The sequence below is a fragment of the Crocodylus siamensis genome, chromosome 6, assembly GCF_052110815.1.
Source record: "Crocodylus siamensis isolate JL-2025a chromosome 6, ASM5211081v1, whole genome shotgun sequence".
NCBI lineage: Eukaryota > Metazoa > Chordata > Crocodylia > Crocodylidae > Crocodylus > Crocodylus siamensis.
Window position 1 is genome coordinate 18,081,298 of NC_143400.1, and position 23,161 is coordinate 18,104,458.

General features: G+C 57.8%; 2 protein-coding genes across 10 annotated transcripts in view; one reads left to right on the forward strand and one right to left on the reverse strand.

Moving 5' to 3' along the window:
* Nucleotides 1–5,661: 5,661 nt before the first annotated feature.
* On the reverse strand, nt 5,662–11,237 carry DUSP23 (dual specificity phosphatase 23). Of its 5 annotated transcripts, none has more exons than XM_090054442.1 (4): nt 10,698–10,968; nt 10,387–10,569; nt 10,026–10,300; nt 5,662–7,942 (listed from the first exon to the last, which is right to left on the reverse strand). In XM_090054442.1, the coding sequence occupies exons 3-4, from the start codon at nt 10,293–10,295 to the stop codon at nt 7,757–7,759; spliced, it is 456 nt and encodes a 151-aa protein (XP_089910568.1). In that variant the 5' UTR covers nt 10,296–10,300; nt 10,387–10,569; nt 10,698–10,968; the 3' UTR covers nt 5,662–7,756. The 5 variants fall into 5 exon arrangements, with proteins under 5 accessions (XP_089910568.1, XP_089910565.1, XP_089910567.1 ...); XM_090054439.1 differs by having other exon boundaries at nt 10,706–10,800; XM_090054441.1 differs by lacking the exons at nt 10,387–10,569; nt 10,698–10,968 and adding an exon at nt 11,185–11,237.
* An 81-nt stretch (nt 11,238–11,318) lies between these two features.
* LOC149861355 (interferon-inducible protein AIM2-like) overlaps nt 11,319–23,161 on the forward strand; it is a 30,302-nt gene continuing 18,459 nt past the window's right edge. The window contains exons 1-3 of one of the 5 annotated variants that reach the window (XM_090054482.1): nt 11,319–11,443; nt 13,986–14,050; nt 15,173–15,282. The gene's annotated coding sequence lies outside the window, so the exon portion shown is untranslated. Of the gene's footprint in view, nt 11,444–13,985; nt 15,283–17,299; nt 17,820–23,161 lie in introns of those variants that run through there. The other 4 variants (XM_090054481.1, XM_090054483.1, XM_090054484.1 and 1 more) reach the window with 4 other exon arrangements.

A 23,161-nucleotide genomic window follows, 5' to 3' on the forward strand; every position in this document is an offset into this window, starting at 1 on the left:
TGCCACCACGGTGAGGCCTCCCCTTCGGGATGGGGGCTTGGGGCAGACCCTGAGCACAGCTTCCCCCTCCCCACCCTGGGCTGGACTCCCGGTGCAGTTCACACCTGTGACAGGCGGGTGCCAGGTTACAGGCACTCCTCTGGCACAGCCACTTCCAGGCTTTGTTCCTGCCAAAGCCAAATGAGGAAAGGGAGAGAGGGAAGGCTGGGGAGCAGAGTGGGAGCCAGCAAGGCAGTGTGAGAAAGGTGTGTGCATCTGCACTCACATAGCAGAGATGTGCGTGTTGCTGTATGTGTGTAGACGGAGCCTGTGCACGTGCCTGCATCTGGGTTCCCATGTGTGCGTGTAGGGCAGAGATGCGTGTAGAGGATGTCTGTGCTGGGGAGCGTGAGCTCTCACGTGTGCAAGCCAGGGTTCTTACGTGCATATGGAGCAGAGCTGTGTGTGGAGGTGTGCTCATGTGAAGGGGATGTGTGCCTGGGTTCCTGCATGTGTGGAGGAGGGGTATTTGCAGGTGCCTGTGGCTGGCAGGGCTGCGTGTATGCAGGAGGGGCAGATGCATGCATATGGCTGGCTGCTTATCCATGCATGTAGCGGGGGGAGGGTCTGGGGGGACACCTGATAACAGTGCCCATCCTCTGCACCAGGCTCAGCCTGTCTCTGTGGCAGGGACTGGTGATCAGGTGGGAGCAGGTGTGTTTCATTCAGGCTGAGCTGAAAGCTGCTATGAAACATGTTGAGTAACAAGACTGTGCTCACACCCAGCCCATGACCACGACCCAGCACCCTGCTCCTCTGGCCCCTACAGCCCAAACCTGTGATCCCGCTGTGACCCCGTCCCATCCTGCCAGTTCATCCAGTTCCTATAGCTGGTACCCGACAGAGCCCATCCAGCCTCATCCCTCGGGCTTTGCCTTCACTGTGGCTGAGAGCCCCCCACCCGCCTGGCCCCATGGCCCTGCCCGTCCCTCTGAGCCCAGAAGAGTATTAAGGACAAAGCTGAAGTCAGATGAGTCAAGAGGAAATAATACTATGGATAAGCAGCTTTCCTGTCCCTCCTGACCATGTGTGTCACGGGTTCTGCCGGGCTTAGAGGATGCCTTGGGGAACGGCCCCTGCCCCTGAGCCCGGGTCCTGCCCTCTGCTTCCCCACCATGGTGCGGCTCCAGCCCTGGTAGCAGAGAGCACAGACCACACAGCCAGCCGGGTCCATTCGGTAGGGTCAGGGCCCAAACCTGCGACCTCACAGTGATGTTCTGCCCCAGGGTTGATTATGGCACCCCTGCATGGAAGAGAAGAAGCCTCCACAAATTAGTCTCTGGGTGCAGGAGGTGCAGGCCAGGCCAGTTTCCAGACGGTTGATCCCAGTCGCCCCCCGAGAAAGGCCTGGTGCGGTTCTCCCTGTTGAACCACCTCTGGAGTCTGCAGCAGCGCTGCCCACTACCGGGTCTGGGCCCCAGACACATCCCCCACACCTGTTGGCCACTCCTGGCTGGTGGCTGTTTTCAGTGACATCCTTTGTGATGCAAGGGCCGGGCAGCACTGTCGCAGTCTGAACACGAATACAGTTGCTACAAGAGCCATGTTGACCCATGAGAGCCTGGCCAGTCAGTCCGAGCCCAGGACAGGGTCCCTGGCTGCCCTGCTGGGTGGCATCCCCACCCAGCCCTGAAGGCTTAGGCCCATTTAGTTTGATTTGTGGGGCGAGACCCCAGTGAGTGAAACCAGGTGGGATGCCTCAGCCAGTCAGGACCAGAGGGGACCACTGGCAGCGTGGAGGTGCGAGTGGGCATGCAGGCAGCACTGCTGAGAGCTGCTCTGTCCAATGGGGGCCAGGGCTGTGAGGTCCATTATCATGGGACACAACGGGATCTGCCTATTATGGGCAGTGCCTCCTGCAATACCAGCCAGGCCGTGCCCAGTAAGACCTGGGCACCTCTGGCCCAAGCAGGGCACCTGGCACTGGGGAGCAGAGGGTGCCTCGCTGGGGGTGTGGGCACACGCAGCCCTACCCCTCGCTGTCTGCTGGCTCTCAGTCCAGTGGCCCACCTGCCAGCTCCCCTGCCCTCCCTCTGCAGCCAGCTCCCAGACGCTGCCTCTGGCTGGCAGCCCTGCCCCGCCAGCCTCAGGCTGTGTGCCCAGGCTGCCCAACCTCTGTGGGAGAAGGCTGGAGGAGCCCCATATGGGCTCAGTGTTCAGCTGTGGCCCTCTGCCAACTGGGCCTTGCCCCTCTGGGTCTGTGGGCGTGGGGGCAGGCACCCACTGTCGGCGTACCAGGCCCTGGCAGTGCTTTCTGGTTGGGGCAGGCCCAGGATGCCTAGCAACTTCAGCACCCAAGGTCCGAGATGCTCCCAGGTGCCTTGCCCTAGAGGGAGGACAGAGTCTGAACCAGGGATACAGGTGCCCTGTGCTGCACTGCGCTGCGGTGCGCGGCGCTGTGCTGTGCGTGGGGAGCTAGTGCTGCAGCACAGTGGGCCCACAGCAGGCAGCTGCAGACCAAGCACAGCTGCAGGCCAGCGCACAGCCACTATAAGCTGTGATGGGGAGGGGTGGGGTGGGGCTGTCTTTTCCTCCCTTTGCTCTGGGGCTTCTGTACTTCAGACAGGACAGTAGGGAGGTACCTCTCTCCACCAGGACTGCAGCCTAGAGCCCTCTCCTCAAGGGAGCTGCCAGTGCACACGGAGGGGTTGCCTCTGCCCAAACACAGCGGGAGCAGGCACCCACCCCTCCTGAGACACCCAGCAGATGGGAAACCCAGGTTTTTGGTCCTCCTGGGGCTCGGGGGATTCACACCTACAGCTCCCCCAGAGTGCTCTGCCACCCGATGGAAGGCAGCCCCCCTCCTGTGGGACTTGCACCAGGGTGTCGTGAAAAGTGCAAAGTTCACTGGGCCAGGAAAAGTCCTGGAAGGAGTGTCCCTCTGCAAGGTGGGGGCCAGGTCCCAGCTGAGCGGAGGGGAAACAGGTCCCTACTCCTGGGGCCTTGTCTCCAGTGACTGCTCCCTGTGAGATCTAGGGAGTGCCTGGGAGCAGACAAACAGTTTCACCGGGAGGACAAAGTCTGCTGATTCGCCAGCCCGAGCAGCCCTAGCTGGGAGGTTAGGACCCTGGCGGGGAAGGGGTCTGATACTTGCAGGCAGAGGGAAGGATTGAACCCTTACATCCCACACCTGAACCTGGAGGCTGCTGTCAACTGTGCCTGCTCACATACTACATGCAGCCCAACACCCCCAAATTGAAGGTGAAGAAAAATCACCTTCCCTGCTTAAGGCACACCCCACAATTCCTGAGGGCTGGCTTCGTGGGAAAGGTGCATGTGCTGTGCAAGCAAAAACAGCATGTGAGGCCAGTAAGATGGCTGGCTCTGGGAAAGCTGAGATGCCACTGGGCAGGTACAGAGGTGCGGCTCTATGGCACTGGGGGCTTCACAGCCAAGCCCACCAGGATTGCTGGTCTGTATGGGGGAATCAGGAGCGAATCCCAGTGACAGCCCAAGATGCCACCTCCGTCCCTTGCAGATTGACCCCTCCTGGCCTGGGGAGGCAGGTGCATCTGCTAGAGCTGCCAGCTGGGCGATGGCCAGGTGCTGGACAAACACAGGCTGCCCCCAGTGCACACAGCTGCACCCTCAGACTTTGCTCTCCAGTGGATCCCCACTGGCCTCTCCCCTCCCCTGCCCGGGCTGGTTCTCACCCGGCTGGTTGGGCTGGTCTGGCTCTTCCCTCTGTTTTCTGCAACTCACTGGCTGCTCCCTCCCTGCCTCAAGGTTTTCTTAAGCCTTCTTCAGAGGCACTGGGTGTTGGCTGCAGCCCGGGCTGGGGGCTGTGACTGGCCTCTGCCAATGCTCCTGCTGGGACTCAAACCCAGAGGTTCCTAACTACAGGGTTTTGCCCAGTGCTGTAGCAACAAAGTTTGGTGCCCGGGGCAAAGCCCGCAGCAGCAGCCTGCACTTGCCCTGCACACAGATCCCGGGGGTGCATGCAGCGGTGGAACCACCTTTCTCCCATCCCCAAACCACCTGAAATGAGCTGCTCAGAGCTCCATCCCATGCCCTGCCCTGTCTGGGGAGTGCTGGTTAGTGCTCCTTTGCTCTGGTGCTTGGGGCGGTTGCCCTGCTCCCCCCTCCCCACCCCCCCACTTGCTATGGCACTGGTTTTGTCCCTCCACTCAGGCTCAGATGGATGCTGCATTGGGGTCAGGAAGGAATTTTATCCTCTGGTTGAATTGTTATTGACTGGGGAGAGTGGGTTGCCTTCCTCTGCAGTGGGGGCACAGCCCTTTACCTGGCATCTCTTGAGTACCTGGCATGCCCCTGGGTCTAGGGCTAGGGCTGGGAGGCTCAGGCTGCACCCTGGGGCAGGCAGGCTCAGCACCGCTCTCGGGCTCAGCCATGGGCAGGGAGGCAATCGCAGAATCCCAGAGCAGTGGGGCTGGAAGGGGACTCCAGAGGTCACATCTGGGGCAGGATCAGCCCTGTCTAAACCCACCCAGACATCACAGAACCATAGAAAACAAGGGCTGGAAGGGACCCAGGAGTTGTATACTAACAACCTGTTACAGAAGCAGGATGTTGGCTGCTGTGGTTCCCCTGCTTTACCTGCGGCAGGTTTGGGCATGATGTTTTGTATTGTGTCAGGGCTGATGATAGTTTTAATGAGTTTAGCTTATAGATTTGACAGAACAAGGAGCAATGGTCTCAAGTTGCAGCAAGGGAAGTTTAGGTTGGGTATAAGGTGGGCAGTAAAGCACTGGAATGGGTTACACGGAGAGGTGAGGGAATCTTCGTCCTTGGAGGTTTTTAAGGCCGGGCTCGACAAAGCCTTGGCTGGGATGATTTAGTTGGGGATGGTCCTGCTTGAGCAGGGGTTGGACTAAATGTGAACTCCTGGGTCCCTTCCAGCCCTCATTTTCTATGGTTCTGTGATGTCTGGGTGGGTTTAGACAGGGCTGATCCTGCCCCAGATGTGACCTCTGGAGTCCCCTTCCAGCCCCACTGCTCTGGGATTCTGCGATTGCCTCCCTGCCCATGGCTGAGCCCGAGAGCGGTGCTGAGCCTGCCTGCCCCAGGGTGCAGCCTGAGCCTCCCAGCCCTAGCCCTAGACCCAGGGGCAGCTGCAGCTGGCTGGGCTCTTGGCCAGGACAGGGACATCGCCAGGAGAGAGCTACAATGCCAGTGTACCCCCCCAGCAGTCATATGGATGGCTTAGCTGCTGGTGCCCAGCCTGCAGCTCCCAGATGCAGAGGCCACTTGCCAGTCTCCAGCCAAGGGCTGAGCTGTGCATGGGGGAGGGAGGGGCAGGCTCAGCAGCAATGCACAAAAAGCACAGGCCACGAGTGGGACATCCCCAGGGCGGCAGATAACTCCGAGCCCCAGAACAACACCAGGGGAGGAGAGAAAAGCACTGCAGCACTGGTGGGCGCAGCTTGGGGGCTGCTCAGGCCCAAAGAGCCCGTGTGCAGCTGGCACCTGCCTCCTGGACAAGCCAGCAGAAGGCCTCCCTGGAGGAACATGCAGCAGACAGAGACCGTGCCCGGTCAGCCAGTGGCCCCGTGGCCCCAGAGCTCAACACCTGTTCCCAGGCCTTGGCCATAGGTCACTGCACAGCCCAGCCCACAGCCCCTGCAGGGCGGGGGGGCGTGGTTATTATTAAACATCTGTCTATCTATATATACACATATATATATTTATACACACACACACACACATACACACACAAGGTTATATATGTGTACATTCTTAGCAACACCCCAAAAGGAAAACCACAATCCTGTTACAATATATGCACCCGTACAAAGGCCCGCTGGCCACCCAAAACCGTTACAATATCTGCACCCGCGGACCTCGCACACAAGAACGTGGGTCTCTCAGACCCTGCAGGGATGTCACCCGCAGACAGGGCCTGAGCCCCTATGCAGGCAGGCTCTGATCTCCAGACAGCACCCAGGGCTGAGTGCCCAGGCTGTGGTTGGGGAGGCCCAGCCCTGCCTGGCTGGCTGTGCCAGGCTGGAGACCCAGGCCCAGGACGGAGGGGCGGGGGCTCAGTGCTCCAGCAATCCCCTGGGTGGAGCACCGATCTTCAGCAGCAGTGCACATACCCTCGCCCAGGCAGCCCCTGTGCCCTCCCTTTGGCCTCCCCTCTTGTTGTTCCTGTTGATTTGTTCAGCCCAGCAGCCAGAGCCACTCCCTTGGATTTGAGAGCCCAGATGCAGCAAGCGCAGCCTCTGCCAGGATGCACCGGCACGGACCGCCTGCAGCCAAGCACAGGGTGGGGCAGGGATGGGCCTTTCCACCCCAGCCGCATGGCAGAAGTACCACCGGGAGCACAGGAGAGGGCAGTCCCTTCCCTGTGCCTGGGGCATCCCTCCCACAGAGACAGGGCCACGCTGCTGACAAACAGGCTCTGCCCTTGCCCTGTGCCAGGTCGGTAGGCAGGGGTCCAAGGGACACGCTCACAGTGCAGATGCAACGGGCACGGGGGGGACAGGATGGGATGCTGCTCTCTGCAGCAGTGTGGACCAGGAGCCTCCCTTCTCCCAGGGCTCTGGGCCAGGAGGACTTCGCCTGTCTCCCAAGCCTAGGTTGGAGCTTGTTCTTTGTGGAGGCCACTGCATCACAGCACCTCTGGGCAGTGGCACGACCAGGGCGAGCAGAGCCCAGGCCTGCTGCAGGTCAGGACAGCGCCTGCTCACATGCAGGGAGGCTGGAGAAGGGCGCTCCCAGCAGACAGGGCGCAGTGCTCTCCAAACCTGGCCCTACTCCCTTTCCCTTTGGGCAGTGAGCTCAGGAGGCCCCAGGGCAGGATGTCCCTCATGCTGCAGTTTTGCCACATCCTGCAGCCAGTGTTGCTCCCCAAGGCCAGGCCCACATGCGCTCCCTGCTGCCTAGGCCCCAGGCTGCCTTGGGAACATCTCCCGGCCATACCCAGACATGATCTGTCACTAGGATCCTGGGACAGCAGTAGCTATGCAGAGTGGTGGTGCCTGGTGCAAGTACTCTGAGTGCCTTGTCCAGGAGAACCAGCAATTGGGACTCTGGGCAAATAACAGGGCTGGAGAATGGCTGGCACCTAGTAATAGCTGCCGGGGGCAGCTGAGGGGCTGGTGCCAGCTGGATTGGGATGAGATGGGGGTGCAGAGGGATCAGTACCCACAGCAGACCACACAGCCAGGGGCCCCTACACAGACACCAGTGCAGACCACACAGCTGTCTTTATTCAGGGTGGGGCAGGAGTGTTTGCAGCAGCTCAAGATCCCCCACACTGCCCAGCCCAGTCTGGCTCAGCTCCCCGTGAGGGCCTGCTCTATGCAGGAAGCTCTCAGCTCGTGATTCCTGATCATGGCTTTCTCTCTCCAAGGGCTTCATGGCAGGATCTGGGCAGGTCTCAGTGCAGGGGACTGCCAAGTCCTACTGTCCTGGGCTCTACTGTCTGGCTCATGCAGCACGGTGCTCACAAGGGGCTGGGGAGATGCTGCCCTACAGTTCCCCTTTCCCTTCCTCTCCAGCTGTGCTCAGCACCTGCTCTCAGCTCTGTCCAGAGCACACAGGCTGGGGTGCCACCCCCCAGCCAGGAGGGGCTGGAGGTGGCACAGGCACTCAGCAAGACCCACAGGCCAGCATCTCTGCCACAGCCATGGGGAAGGGCCCCCACCCTCCCCAGCCTAGGAGCCCACCCTGCAGTGCCAGTGCCCGAGCAGTTCAGTGTCTCTGGTGCCCACAATGCAGCAGGACTGTGGGCTGGGCAGGCCCACAGCGTCCACTATTTGATGCGGTGGTGGAACTGGATCACGGCTTTCTCCTGCTCATGTGTCTCGATAGCGCCGGGCCGAATCCGCCGGATCTCGTGGATGGCATCAACCCCTGTGATCTTCCTGGCCTTCACAAGGTAACAGGCCAGCAGGGTTCCTGTCCTGCCGAAGCCCAGCAAGCAGTGCACTGCTACTGCCTGGGGAAGGAGCATAGGTGGGAGTTAAACTGGCTCCACAGGGCACATGCAGCTTCCCCAGAGCAAGGATCAATGGGGAAGGGGCCTGTCCATGGCCTCAGTGATGCAGCAGCCTAGAGGAGGGCCAGGCTTTCTGCAGCCAGTGCCTTGGCCAGCCAGGACATAACTGCACTGGCCCTGGCCCCTAACGATTGCTGCTGTGTGCAGCTGGCAGGGTTTGCCCATAAGCTGTCACTGCCTTCTGCCAGCCCTGTGCCTGGCACTCCCTGCAGGGAGGGAGCAGCATGAAATGCTCAGGCACAGGCCGAAGCTGTACCAACCCCCCTATCCTACCCAGCATTTTTCATTGCACAAGCTGCATTTGGGGCAGTAGCTACTAAGGCACTCAGGGCAGTGGCCAAGGCAGGCACTGAGCTGTCCCACACAGGCAGGCACTTTTGTGCCATCTACACGTGCTCGGCTCTGGAGAAGGACAGCACAAGGCCCTTCCCAGGAAATGGGGGCAAACCCGGCCCTGCCAGCCCTGGCCCTGGGGATTCCCCAGCCTTGCCCGCAACCCCCGGGCAGGGCCATGCTGCAGCCCTCTCTCCAGTGGGACAACAATAGCACAGCGGCCCTTCATAAGCTTTGATAGCCAAGGACACTATTCCACAGCGCTCAGTCTGGACAGTGGGTGCAAGGGAGTGCGGAGTCTGTACCAGCTGGGGCTGGGGCAGGCGTGGCTGGTGAACTTGGAGACAGGTGGAGTGGGTGGAATAGGCCAAGGGAGAAAAAACATTGGGGGGGGGGGGTCTGAATGCACATGTGTGCATGCATGCATGCTCCCCCCAGAAAGTCTACAGGGGGAGGGGGGGGAAGGGCTGTGGGGAGAATGGGACTGGGATTGCAGCAGGGCCAGGGCCCACTGTGCCTGTCCCTTCTCCTACACCTGGAGTCATTGCCTGATGCTGGTGGCCCCTGTGAATTTACTGCCTCGCACTGGCCCTGGCCCCACACCGCCGGGGGGGCCTAGAACGGGACCAGCCTCAGCTGTACTGCCAGGTCAGAGGGGACAGAGCCCGTGGGACCCCCATGCCTGCCCCACATTGTCCCTGGGAAGAGGGACTCCTCTGGGGATACAACACTGAGCAGCCAAGGGGGACCCACTGTCCCCCAATCTTTGCACGGGGCACCGGTGGGCTACAGCTGCGAGCTGCAGTCTGCCTGCTCCATGCCTCGCTGCTGCCTTTGAAAGCAATGTGGCTCCACGTGAGTCCCACTGCTGGGCGGGCTGGGCAGTGAGGCACATGGCGCCGAGCCGCACCACTTTCAAAGGCAGTAGCGAGGCATGGAGCAGGCAGAACGCAGCTTGCAGCTGTAGCCCGCTGGTGCCCTGTGCCACCAGGCTCCAACTGTCCCATGACCTGACCTGGCCGGGGCTCCATTCACTGTGAACATAGCTCCGCCAGGCTGGGCTGTGGGACAATGAGAGCCCCGTGGGTCATCCAGGGCCATGGCGCAGGGGAGCAAAAGGGGGGAAATGTGCCCCAACTCCCCTGCTATGCATGCAGCAGCGGGGAGCTGGCCCTCCCCCACCCCTGGACGAGCCACTTGCGGCCCCGTCCTGCTCCCTCCCTGCAGCCGCACACTGAGGCCCCAGCCCCAAGCCCCACCTGGCTGGGCAGCAGCCTGCCCAGCTCCTTTCCTACAGGAGCCTCAATCCCCCTCTCCCCCACTCACCTGCTGGAACTGCTCTGCAGGCTGCCTGGGGCTGCTGCATGTCTCTGCACATGGCGCCCTGTCTTCCGCCTTCCTCCTAATAGCTTTTTACCCAGGCTGGGGCATCAATACAAGCACCCCACTGCCCACTTAAACAAGTAGCTATTTCAATTATTCAAACTGGTCAAGTGTTTCCACTACGTATACACCATTGGGGCGGTAAGGAGATTGGCCCGAGGTGCCTTTCTGTGCACGTGCGTAGTGGACAGGACCAGCCTGCATAATCATGACATGATAGATCATGTTGTTTTGAAACTGGTGGGGAAGTGCCTGAGCACCAGCCCTGCTGCCTGTGCATGTGTGCGAGGCCCTGGCTGGGACGCACCTCCCCCTTGGTGTTGGCGTCCTCCACGATCTGCAGGAAACGCTGGATCTGCTCCACGGACGGGGGGCAGAAGTCAGGGATGCGGAGGCGATGGACCTGGATGCCAGGGCAGGTGTCGTGGTAGGGAGGGCTGCGCTCACTCAGTGACACCAGGTGCCGGATGCCATGCTCATGCATGTACTGGTAGTGTGCAGGCAGCCGCGGCATTGCCAGCCCTGCCAGCTTATCAGGCACCACCCAGGAGAAGTTTGGAGGGACGGCTGATGCCATCACAGCTGCAGCAAGAGAGAAGCAAGTGACCGAGCCGCTGAGTGCACACTTTCTGCAGGTCCTCCCACCACAGTCCCAGCCCAGCTCTCACCAGGATCCCCTCCCCCAGGGCTCGGCCGCGATTCCCATTCCCTGGCTCCTGTATCACAACCCAGTGGCTCCAACTCCTGCTGCTTCCTGCTGGGGTGGAAAGGATGGTGGCACCCACCCCACTGCACGCACACTGCAGCCCCCACTGCCTGGCCAAGGGGCTGGCCCAGCAGCTCCCTGTAGGCTGGGAAGAGGCAGAAGACTTGGTCAGGGACCCTCGAGACATGTGCCCCATGCTGCCCCGCCCTGTCCCAGAGCTGCACAGCCTGGCTCCTTCCTCCCAGCCCAGCCTCGAGGCCAGAGCAAACCCACTGTGTAACCTGCTGTCACGGCATCCACTGCAACGCCTGCACGACAGCAGGGCTGGGAGGAGGAGAGGCAGAAACACTGCGACCAATGACAGCAGCAAGGGGAGCTGGAAAACAGGCTGGTGTCCAATTCTGCACTGCCAGGAATGGAGCTGGTGGGTCCCAGCCCAGGGAAAAGGCCCAGCAGCGCAACCAGAGCGAGGCAGCCCCTGCAGAGCTCTCTGGCGGGGCCCAGGATAGCCACAGCTGCCCAGCCACCCCGAGTCCCCAGCCTCACTCACGGCAAACGGCCTGGAGCCGACAGCAGCCACAGCACCCCTGCGCCTCACGGCCGCCCCCTCCCCGGGGCGCAGAGGTCGCTGCGGACCCTGGCCTACGCCGAGCCGTGCCGCCGAGGGCAGACGTGCCTCCCGCGCCGGGGCTGCGGCACCGCGGCCTAGCGCCACAGGACGCCGCCCGCAGCACCAACGAGGAAACGACGCACCGCTTACAGGAGCGGCCCCACTCCCGCCGCGGCACCCGGGCCCCCCCCGCCGCCGGCGCTGGGTGCTGGAGCCCCGCCCCCGCCCCCGGCGCCCCGCCCCGCCCCGCCGGGTCACGCGGCCCCGCACGCACTTCCGGTTCCGCCTTGCCGGGTCGAGCACGCAGGGCTCCCCCGGCGGAGGAATCTTCCTCGGTTGCTCGGCAGTGAAGTTTATCCTCCCAAACCGGCTGAAGTTCGGCCTCGTCCGTGCTTCAGGGGTGTCTGTGGTAGGTGTAGGTGGATGTGTTCCTTTATTTTTATGTATGGAAATATATATATATATTCTCCCCAAAACCCCAGCCCCCCAAAACCCCGGCCTGTCGCTGCAGCCTGCCCCTTCCCAGGTCCCTGGGTGAAGCCACTATGCAAACCCCTGCGGCAGGTGGCAGTCGGCCTCCGGTTCCCGAAGCCGTCTAGTTCTTCCTGTTTGGCTGAAACGGTTCCTGGCGCTCGTCCTAGCCACCCTGGGGGAGTCCTGCTGTCCCCGGGCAGGACGGCTGGGCTCATCCCTTTGCTCATGCTCTGTGAGCCACATGTCTGGAGTCGTACGGAGCTGTAGCTGCATTTCTGGTCCTCGCTGCTTGCGACGCTCACCCTACACATCCCTTCTCAGCGTGCACTGGGCAGTGCCCGGGCACCCAGCAGGCTCCTGCCACTGGGTACGTACCCAAGCTTTGGCTGCAGAAGACCTCAGTATTTTGGTGTAATTAAGGATGGCCTTTTGGCTCACATCAAGTGTAGTCCTTGTTCAGGCAGGGGAGATACCACAATCACCAGGCCGGGATCACCTTGAATGCTGTTGTGTGGTTAAGAGTGGAGACGTGTCCAGTGCACTGGGCACAACCCTCCCTCTGAGAGTCTACTGGAGCCTTCTGATGGCAAGAGCTCCGCTGCACACTTTATTTTTATGGAGATGGGGGATTTCTCTCTATCTTGCTCCTTTGACTTTTTGGCTCAGGACAAGCAAGACTCAGGGGCATCTGAACCCTAAAGCTTGTAGGAAGATACCATGGATCTGGGGGTGTCTGAAGAGTCTGGGCAGGAGGAAGCTTGCCAGTGGTCGCACCATGCAGATCTCAACGATGGAGTTTTGTTTAGTCAATAGAATTCAAAACTGATTTGGAAACACGCAATTAAAAACAATTAATAAAAAAGACAACCTCAGCTAGGAGCTTCTTGGCCTTTTGGCTAAGAGCAAGCAAGGCAGGGGGTGCCTGGGTTTGGGGACTATCAGAAGCCCTAGATGGACAGGTCTGGGAGGGAGGATACTTGCCTGGGGGTAAAGCCACATGGACTTGACAACTAAGTTCTACTCAGTCAATTTTGGAGTGTGACTATCGGGCTTTCCCCAATAGAATTGGAACTGATTTGGCCTTGATAAGGATTTTTTTTTTTGGTAAAAATGTATGTCCATATATATATATATATATATATATATATATACACGCTCCAAATATCACTCCACAAAGAAAACCTTAACTTGTTACAAAACTGTACCCGCTCATCCTGCACGCCTGCTGGCCACCAAAACCCGTTACAATATCTGCATCATGTGCTGCACACTAGAAACTTCTGGTCTCTCAGACCGGGCAAACCTTCCTTTCATCCCCACCCCGCTTGCCAGGTCACATACTCAGTTCACCTGTTGTTCATGTTGCTGTCGCTCCAGCTCCTACTGGCGGACCTGCTGCTGCTGTCGCTGTCCCCGGTTCCACTTGTCTGTTCTTGTGAGCCCATGATCCGTGATCCGAGGTTGGTCAGGGTGAACACCCCCCAATATCTCAGGATGTCCCCTACAAAATATCTCACCGGGCAGGCAGTTTTGGATTCTGTGTCTGTCACCAGCTTGCAGATCTGGCTTGTATACTTGGCCCACAGGAACTGGAGGATGTCTGGCATGCCCCTGCCCACTTGTCCTTGTACGAGGTCTTCCTGGTGACCTTTTCCCATCTGGAGGCCCAGAAGAAAATGCACGTGGCCCTCTGGGTGACATGCTCGGAAGGGGGGAAGACCAGTGCGGTGTACAGAAGCACCAGTAACAACATTGCTTTCCTGAGCGTGATGCATCCCCACACCCACATGGAAAGGGAGCGTATGTGCCACAGCCCCAGTCTCTGCTTTACCTTTGCCTCTGTCTTCTCCCACGCTGTCCTGCTGCTCAGCTTGGGGTTGAAATCTATCCTGACTCCCACGGGGGACAGAGACCCCTAGGGACTCCAGGTCCTTGAGCTTGCCCACAGCAGGCAGGTGCTCTTCGTCACATTGAGCTTAGCCCCCCGCTGCTGCCTCATATACCTGCATGTGTGCCAGGGCTCTCTCTGCCGACCACCAGTTCTGGCACAGGATGTTCAAATTGTCCATGTGTGGCAGGAAGCCACCTTTGTTTCTCCCCAAAATCTCTGTCCTGTGACAATGTGATGAGGATGGGCGCAGCAGAGGAGACACACCTTTACCCTCTCTCTTTGGGTAACCTGAGCTGGCTACAGTCCTGAGGGAGGGAGGAACCTGCTCCCTCTGCCCACGGGACTGGTATCAGCTACCTGGGTGAGGGGCTCCTACCTGGTGGGCTGGAGTCTGCCTGGCACCTAGTGATGTATTTCAGATTGGTTGGCCAACAGCCAACAGGTGCTGGCCTCCACTGGACCAGGTGAATGAGGTCACAGGGGCTACATAAGTTAAGACTGCCCAGGAGGAGGGGGCAGCAGCCATGCAGGGGACTCAGACTTAGAGAGGAGCTTTACTGTCTGAAACTGGCTCTCTCCCCCATAGCTCATGAGCGAGGAGCGGCCTACCTCCAGAGGGGACCTCCAGCTGCCTCAGGATGATGCCTATGAGTAAGCTCCTCGAGATCTGATAGATATCTAGCTGGCAGTAACTCAGATGTGTGATCAAAAGGCTACCTCATCCAGACTGTTTTGCTCGATGGGATTTCTATGATATTGCTCTATCTTGTTCCCTATTTTCACCCTACCCCTGTAATCAATACAGTTCTCTTTTGTGACCAGTGTGGGAGAGTTATTGAGGGGTGGGTCTATGCCTAAGAGGCCCCTTAAGTCTGCGGACTAGGGGAGACTTTCCTTTTTGACCCTCGACTTGGGGAAGTGCTCCAAGTGGCTGTACTGGGTCGAGTACCCGTAGGACTATTAGGCCTGTGTTTCCCCAAGGACACAGGGATGCGAGACAGTCCCTTCTTGGGGTGGTGGCAGCACACGTTACCCCCAGGCTAGCGAGGTTCTCCAGGAAGGGGGTTGGCCAGATGCGAGGCGGCCCGGGGGGCACTCGGAGCCCGGAAGGTGGTTGGGTGCAGGGAGGTGGGTGCCCCAACGCAGAAGCGCCCCCTACTGGCCCGCCACACCATGTAGGCCAGGACCTTGTCCTCTCGGTTGCTGCTGCTTGGGATGTGGACTCTGCAGATCCCTCGGTCCTGCCTCAGGTGCTGTGCCAGGGGCTTGATGGCGCAGGCAAACAGGATCGGGGAGAGTGGGCAGCCCTGCTGGACCCCCAACTCCACCGAGATCCAGGCACTCAGGAAACTGTTGATCTGCACTTTTCTGCTCACTTCCGGGTAGAGGAGGCCTCTGTGATGCCTCAAAATAGGCATCCAACGTCACTTTGAGGTGTTAAAAATATTTGAACCATTCAGTGTATGTCTCAAGTTATGAGCTACTGCAAATATACTCCACTGATACACAAATACCCCAAAACAAGTTTGGTGACACCTCTAAGTATCCTGTCTGACACTCGAGGCCCATCATCTGTGATTGAGCTACGATTGCAGAGACTGCAAATACACACAGTCATTACACCTAGACAATCAAGAACAGGACCCAGGCAATTAGCAGTTATGATATGATGATCAACCTTTTCCTCCCTGTTTTGTTCGGACTTTAATTGGCCACCCATCAAGAAAAATGCTTTGAAGAAACAGTCTAAGAACTAAGGAGATTTGTCAGCAGGTGGTGTGCAGTCCAGACCAGAAGCCACCCAGCCAACAAATGAAGGGCCCAGGCTTTGAGGCTGTACAAGAACTGCTTCCTCCCTGCATTGGGTAAAGATCTTGGTGCAGGTAAGATAATACTAAGGACTAATAGCTTATTTTATGTTGGGAAAGAGTCTTTTCCGTCATTTAGTTTTGTAACTTGTCGGTAGTTATTAAAGCAAGCCTTTCTGCTATTCATCAACTGAGTGGTGTGTCAATTCATAAAGCACTAGGTTAGAAATTCAGTTTTTAAGTGCAACAGCCTGGGCTGTCTTGGCTCACAAAGGCAGAGCCTAGACCTGGCATCCCTTCTGCCAGCTTCCCCTGTTCTTGCCCTTGGGCTGTGTGAAGCTCTGAAACCATCAACGGGTTTCTCTGCTGCTTCAGTACAGAAACCCTGTCACTCTAGCAGGACCCAGAGCCATGGGTGACTGAAAAGGGCCACTTGGATGCAGGAGCTGCCCTGCCCAGGTGGGCTGTGGGCAGCGGGACAGCCACAAGTTTGTCCAACCCTCCACAACGCCCAGCTGCAGCAAGAGGGGTGAAGCACCGACTCTCGTGGGATGAGCTACCTTTAGCTCTGACTAGGCAGGGCAGTCAGGGCTGCAGCCATGCTCCCACTGGGTCCTCAGCAGTTAAGGAATCAAACAGAAGTGAGCCCTGGTCAGGCTCCATTACTGCCTGGACAGTGGAGGGGTCCCCACAGTCCAGCTGATCTCAGCAGGCTACTCCAGGGACAACCTGTACTTTTTTCACAGCAGCAGCATCTCCAGCAGGCCAGAGAGAGAGGCTGGGGTGCTTGCAGCCCCTGCCGTCTGCCTGGGGTCTGGCCTGTTGGCATGGGCAGCCCTCCTGTGAGGCCTAGGGGGAAACCCCACTCTAACATCCAGTAGCTTTATTTTGGGCCTTGTTAATTCCAAGACCAGGACACAGTTACTCCTTAATCGATACATTTATTAAGCCTTTAGCAGTTACAATTTTAATATCATACTTAGTCAAAAGCAATACATGCTCACCACCCCAAGACTGAATGTCCTGGGTTGATCAGGCGGTCTTGTCCGGGGTTCCCGACTTCCTTGTCTGAGTTCTGCATCTTGGATCGATGACCGTATCTTTCAGGAGTAGGTACTGACAGGTACGTCTTCTCTTTATACACCATATAGTTTGCATTTCTTCATACATACAATTAGTTCCAGCCTTTCTCCTAATGCATATTAATAATTTTGCTTTTGTTTGCCAAATATGGTCACCCTTAACTAGAATCATTTCATTCGTGGGGGGGGTAGGTTTTGTGCTGACTTCCTTTTTGCTCGGGCTACATTTACTCTGGTTAGCCAATTTCTCAGTTTAAGTCAGGGACAGTTTTTTTTTTCAACTGCTCCTTTTCACTGGGTGCAAGTCTCAACTGCAATTCAAGCTAAGCATGCAGCTGAAGCTAAGCCTCTCTCCTTGCCTGCGTCCTGGCCAGCCCAGGCACCTCCTTCAAGGTGGGGCTGGCCTGAAGGAGTAGGGAGAGCCCATCAGCGGAAGGGAGCTCATACCCTCCTGGCCCGTGCTTCTGGGGTGTCAGGTCTACTCCCCCTCCATCCCAGAAGCCCCTTCCCTGGGGCAGGGTCAAGGGGGTGAGGAGCTCTGAAGCCTGGGGGCAGGGGAGGGATCCCTGCTGCCGCCCACTGTCTGCAAGAAAGGTCAGAGAGCAAAGAACCTGGGGGGCTGCAGGAGGGGTGAGGGGCAACACCGAGGACATGGGGCAGGACTGAGGGGGGTGGGGGTCAGAACTGAGGGGACTGGGGCAGCACTGCAGGAGTGGGGACAACATTGAAGGGGGCAGAGAGGATTGAGGGGGTGGGGGCAGGACTAGGGGCTGGGAGCTGGACTGAGGAGGGCAGGGAAAGGACTGGGGAGGTGAGGCAGGAGTGAAGGGACGGGGGCAGGATTCAGGGCGGGGGTAGCACTGGCTTGGGGCAGGACTGGGCGCGGGGCAGGGGCGCGGGGCAGGGAAAGGACTGGGGAGGTGAGGCAGGAGTGAAGGGACAGGGGGGCAGGATTCAGGGTGGGGGAAGCAGTGGCGCGGGGCAGGACTGAGGACCAGGCAGGACTGCCTGGGCAAAACAGATGTGCAAGGCAGGGACAGCATTGCCACAGGGCAGGCAGAAATGGAGGTGCGTGTAGTGTGATACTCATCACTGCTTTAAGAGCATGTGGCATGGCAGAGCTGCTTGCAGAGCTGCCATATCTGGGCCAGGGCCCAGCTGCCCATGCCAACTGAAAGACTGGAGGCAGCAGACTGGCCCCAGAAGGAAAGCCTCATGAGACACAGAAACGGTCTTCACTCACCTGCAATAAAGCACTGAGGACACAGTTGAAACCATCCTGACACCTTACCCAAGCCTGGCTGGACTGGAAAGATGAAACTCTCTCGCACTGTCACGCCTCCTTCCTGCCCCCAGCATCCCTCCCCGCTCAGCTCTGCTGCCTGGGCTCAGCTCCCTGGGACAGGCTGCTTCGACTGCCGGGGTTTCTCATTCCGAACACTGCCGCTGCTTGGCCACGCAAGAACAGCCTGGCCACGAGTGAGCCGTGGGGAGAGAGGGAAGTCTGTTTTATCTGGTCAGCTGTAGACGGTAAGAGGGAGGTGGAGGTTTGGGATGGAGCCCGACTGACTCCCAACTGCACTGGACCCTGCGTGCCTGTGATAGTCTTCAAGACACTTGGGTCTCCCGCAGAAAGGCAGTGTTGTTTGTTAAGGACTTTGGAAGTCAGAGATGTGTTCGCTGAGGAAGCGGGAGGAGATAGGCGAGGCTGCTGGGGGGCGAGGGGCAATCTGGGGGTCAAGGCAGGGCAGTGGGGTGTGTGCATGGGGTGGGAAAAGGGCTCTTTGCCGCTGGATGCAAGGGGGAGGTGGGCTCGCCTTGGTTTGCTTGTGTGGGTGGGGGGTGGAGGTTGGAGGAAGGGGGAAAGGGGAAATCAGAGCTCTTGGGATTTGGGATGTAGTTTGTGCAATCCTCTGTGTGACTTTGTTGGAGGCCACTTTTGGTAGCATGCAGCGTAACTAGAAACAGCAATTGCCACTGGAGTGCCGCCCAAGATGGAGAAAAACATTTGAATGCTTCCAAGGCGGGAACACCAACGTCTCGCACCAGGGTTTCACTTTCTATTCTCACAAGTTTTTCAAAGTATTTTTAGCTTCCCTTCCCCCATTTAGACTGGCTTGGCTTCTTGTGTCTCCCAGGTGATCCCTGTGCTGGGGTGCTGTGCTCAGAAGACCCCACATTTTTGGCAAAGCCAGCTCTAAATGCAGGGGGAGCAGAGGGGCTTGGGCATTGCCCCAAATGAGTGGAGTTTGGGCTGGGATTATGGGGCAAAATCCTTTTCAGATCATCCCAAACCACACCTCACCATCAATGGGGGGCTCCCCAGAAGAAGCCTGGGTGGTCCCGTCTCTGACTAGAAGTGTAGTTTTTGCATGCTAGCATGCCTACCCACAGCCCCCAAGGCCTGTGTGCTATGTACATCTCCGTGAATAAGGATCTGAGGTTCAGTGGGGATTACAAAGCAAAATCAGCCCCTGGTTACCCCAAAACTCAAGTCCTTGTCATCATGAGACTATAGAAGAAGCCTGGGCAGGCCGCTGCCTGACCCAAAGATCATTTTTTGAATAGCAGCTGTCAGCCCCTGGCCTCTGTGCTTTGTACATAGCACTGAATAAGGACCCAAGTTTGCCTAGGATTATGGTGAAATTGTTTTCAGGTCACCCCAAGCTGCATGTCTCCACCATAGGGGGTGTGGCAGAGTACCATCTCAATCTCTTCCCCAAACTCTGTTATTAGGCTTATTACCTATCTAACAATTTGGTTCCTATGGTCCCTGCAGAGGGCAGGCACCCCTGCCCCATCTGCTTCAGGTAACCCTTAGTTGTAGCCTGAGCTGGAGACATTCCTAAGGGAGGGGGGAACCTGCTCCCTCTGCCTATGTGACTGGCCCCACACACCTGGGAGGGGGCTTAAGCTCCCTTTTGTTCTAAGCAATGAACTGCTTGGCTTCAGAGGGAATCTCCACCTGCCTCTGGATGATACTTGTGAGTAAGCTACTGAGATCTAACTAGATATATAGCTTTCAGTAACTCAGATGCGTGATCAAAGGCTACGATGCCACTGTTTGCTCTAAAGGTTGTTCTTTGATATTGTTCCACCCTGTACCCTATTCCAGACCTACTCCTTGTAATCAATAAAGTTTTACTCTGTACCTAGCATGGGAGATTTATTGGGATATCGTCTAGATTATGCCTTAGGTTCCCCTTGGTTCAGCTGACTAAGAGAGACCACTCTTTGTGCTTCAGACTAAGGGAAGGACCCCAAGTTCTTTCTGTGGGTTCAGTACCCCCTTCAGGTCTATAAAGCCGGTGTACCTCACAAGGCACGGAGCCACTAAGACACCGAGACTCGCAAGTGGTGGCAGCGTTACCTCCAGGTTTGCAGGTGTGCTCCAGAAAGGGGGTTGGCCATACGTGAGGCACCCCAGGGAGGCACTCGGAGCTTGGCAGGCGGTTGGGCGCAGCAAGGTTGGTGGCTCAGCGCAGGAGCACCCTCTGCTGGCCCGCTGCCGGGGGAATCTCCCAAAGAAACCTGGGCAGGGTGGTGCCTGGCCCAAAGCATGATTTCATATACTAGCCAGCCAGCTGACTGAATACACATCCTCGTCAATTAGCAAGGAGTCAGAGGAAGGGCACTCTGAAGTGCTTTGGGTTAGAGTACAAGGCAGTCGAGGGGAAAGAGACTTAACGGTGGGAGTCTACTACAGACCTCCCAACCAGGGAGAGGGGCTTGACCAGGATTTCTTGGGTCAGCTCACAGAGGTAGTCAAGGCTAAGGATGTGGTAGTCATGGGGGACCTGAACTTCCCGGACATCTGCTGGGAAGAGCAGTCATCCAGGTCTGACCGCTCATGTAGGTTCTTAGCCAGAGTGCAGGACCTCCATCTAACCCAGGAGGTGCACAGCCCCACCGGGGGGGATGCCTTGTTGGACCTAGTGCTGGCCACGGGTGATGACCTGGTGAGGGGGCTGCGGGTGCTCGACCACCTGGGTGACAGCGATCATCGTCTGCTGGAATTCACCATCCAGCGCAAGGTGGCAAAGGCCTACAGCAAGGCAGCAGCCCTAGATTTCAGAAGGGCAGACTTCAATGAGCTAAGGATAGTTGGGGAAGCGCTGAGGTCCCAGAGGGGAGGGGAGCCAGGTGTCCAAGGAAAGTGGTTGCTCCTTAAGGAGGCGATCCTCCAAGCCCAAAGGAAGGTAATCCCAATGAGGATCAAAGGGAGCAGGAGGGCACACAAGCCTCCATGGCTCACCAAAAGCATCCGGGAATGTCTCCTAGCTAAAAGGGAGGCTTACACCCAATGGAAAGAAGGGGACATCACCAGGGATGACTATACTGCAGTCGCTCGGGGATGTAGGGGGGCAGTCAGGGAGGCCAAGGCAGAGATGGGACTGGGACTAGCTTCCCAGATTAAGGACAATAAGAAGTCCTTTTTTAAATACTAAGGGGGCAAAAAGAAGGTTCCGGGTACTGTGGGGCTCCTGCAGGACGCGTTGGGAAATTTGGTCGTCACACCAGACGGCAAAGCTAACATGTTTAATGATTTCTTTGCCTCCGTCTTCCTAAGTAGGGACCAGAGCAGCCACCTCCCTGCTGGGCCCCCCTCGGGCCCCAGGGGAGGCACACCTGGGCCAAGGGTCAGTGAGGAACTAGTTAGGGAACTTCTGGAGGGACTGGACGTATTCAAGTCAGCCGGTCCGGACGATCTCCACCCTAGAGTTCTAAAGGAATTGGCCGAGGTCATTGCAGGACCCCTGGCACAGCTTTACAAGCACTCATGGTGCTCTGGTGTGGTGCCAGAGGGCTGGAAGAGGGCCAACATGGTTCCCATCTTGAAAAAGGGGAAGAAGGAGGACCCAGGAAACTACAGGCCAGTTAGTCTTACCTCGATCCTGGGCAAGCTTTTTGAGAAAATTATTCTGGCACACATCCACGAGGGGCCAGCAGGGGAGATCATGCTTAGGGGCAACCAACATGGGTTCATCAGTGGCAGGTCCTGTCAGACCAACCTGGTGGCCTTTTACGACCAGGTCACCAAATCCTTAGATGCAGGGGTAGCAGTGGACATCGTCTTCCTGGACTTTCGGAAGGCTTTCGACACTGTCTCTCACCCCGTTCTCATTAAGAAACTGGGGGACTGTGGTGTCGACACCCACACAGTCAAATGGGTCACCAGCTGGCTGGAGGGCTGCACCCAGAGAGTGGTGGTGGATGGGTCCTTCCCAACCTGGAAGGATGTGGGCAGTGGGGTCCCGCAGGGCTTGGTCCTTGGGCCTGCACTGTTCAACATCTTCATCAGTGGCTTGGATGAGGGGTGAAAAGCACCTGTTCAAATTTGCTGACAACACTAAGATGTGGGGGGATGTGGGCATGCTAGAAGGGAGCAACAGGCTACAATCAGACCTAGGCAGGTTACAAGGGTGGGCGGAGGTGAATAGGATGGGTTTCAACACTGACAAGTGCAAAGTGCTGCACCTGGGGAGGAACAACCGGCACCATACCTACAGGTTGGGGATCTCCCCTCTTGTCAGCACGGAGGCGGAAAAGGATCTTGAGGTCATCATTGCCTCCAAGATGAACATGGGCCGGCAGTGTGGGGATGCGGTTAGGAAGGCCAACTGTACCTTGTCGTGCATCCACAGATGCATCTCGAGCAGGTCCAAGGAGGTGATCCTCCCCCTCTATGCGACACTGGTCAGGCCGCAGCTGGAGTACTGTGTCCAGTTCTGGGTGCCGCCCTTCGGGAAGGATGTGGACAGCATGGAGAGGGTCCAGAGGAGGCCACTTGCATGATCAGGGGGCAGCAGGGCAGGCCCTACGAGGAGAAGCTACAGGCCCTGAACCTGTTCAGCCTCCAAAAGAGAAGGCTGAGGGGGGATCTAGTGGCCTGTTATAAACTAGTCAGGGGGGATCAGCAGGCATTGGGGGAGTCCCTGTTCCCCTGAGTACTACCAGGAGTGACTAGGAATAATGGTCACAAGCTGGCAGAGGGCAGGTTTAGGCTAGATATCAGGAGGCGCGACTTCATGGTCAGGGCGGCTAGGATCTGGAACCGACTTCCAAGAGAAGTGGTGCTGGCTCCTACCCTGGGGGTGTTTAAGAGGAGGTTAGATGAACACCTGGCTGGGGTCGTTTGACCACAGCACTCTTTCCTGCCATGGCAGGGGGTCGGACTAGATGATCTACTCGGGTCCCTTCCGACCCTAGAAACTATGAAACTAAGACTGCTCCCCAGGCCTGTGGGCTATGTAAATAGTCCTGAATAAAGTTGTGTGTTTGGGCTGGGATTATGGGGAAAAACTCTCTTTATGCACCACATGCAATGCCCACTCTAGCCAGTCCGGGTCCCATGCTGCATGCAGTGCTCACTCTGTCTGGTCCAGGACCTGCACTACATGCAGTGCCCAGCCCAGCCAGTCTGGGGCTGTGCCACACTGGTACCCACCCCAGCTTGTCCAGGATATGCACTGAGCCTGGCACCCACTCCAGTTGGTCTGGGACCCATGCTTCATATGGCAGCCAGCCTGGGCCAGCTGGGGAGGGCACCGTGCACAGTTCAGCTCCTGGACTGGCTGGAGCAGGCCTCACGTGTGCTGGATTTGACATGCGATCGAGCAATCCATAGGCTTGATCTGCCCTGCAGGGCCAGCTTCACACCATTCATTCAACCCATGGACTGGTCCTGCGCCACACATCCAGCCTGTGCGACCAGATGATTTTGACACCTCTGATGTAAAGGTAGGAGAGGAGAGATGTCACTGTATCTTCTCATTTCCATCGCAGTCCCATGTGCTCTTTCCAGCACATTTTTTAAACTGTGTCAGCCATTGCCAGCCCTTTCCCTTCATTCCAGTTGTTGCTGCTAAATG

What these genes read in the sequence shown, in the direction of transcription:
- DUSP23 (XM_090054441.1), bottom strand. Translation starts at nt 10,295, where the DNA reads ATGGCATCAGCCGTCCCTCCAAACTTCTCCTGGGTGGTGCCTGATAAG. An exon ending in ACGCCAACACCAAGGGGGAG is followed by an intron (nt 7,943 to 10,025) that starts GTGCGTCCCAGC and finishes CTCCTTCCCCAG; the next exon opens with GCAGTAGCAGTGCACTGCTT.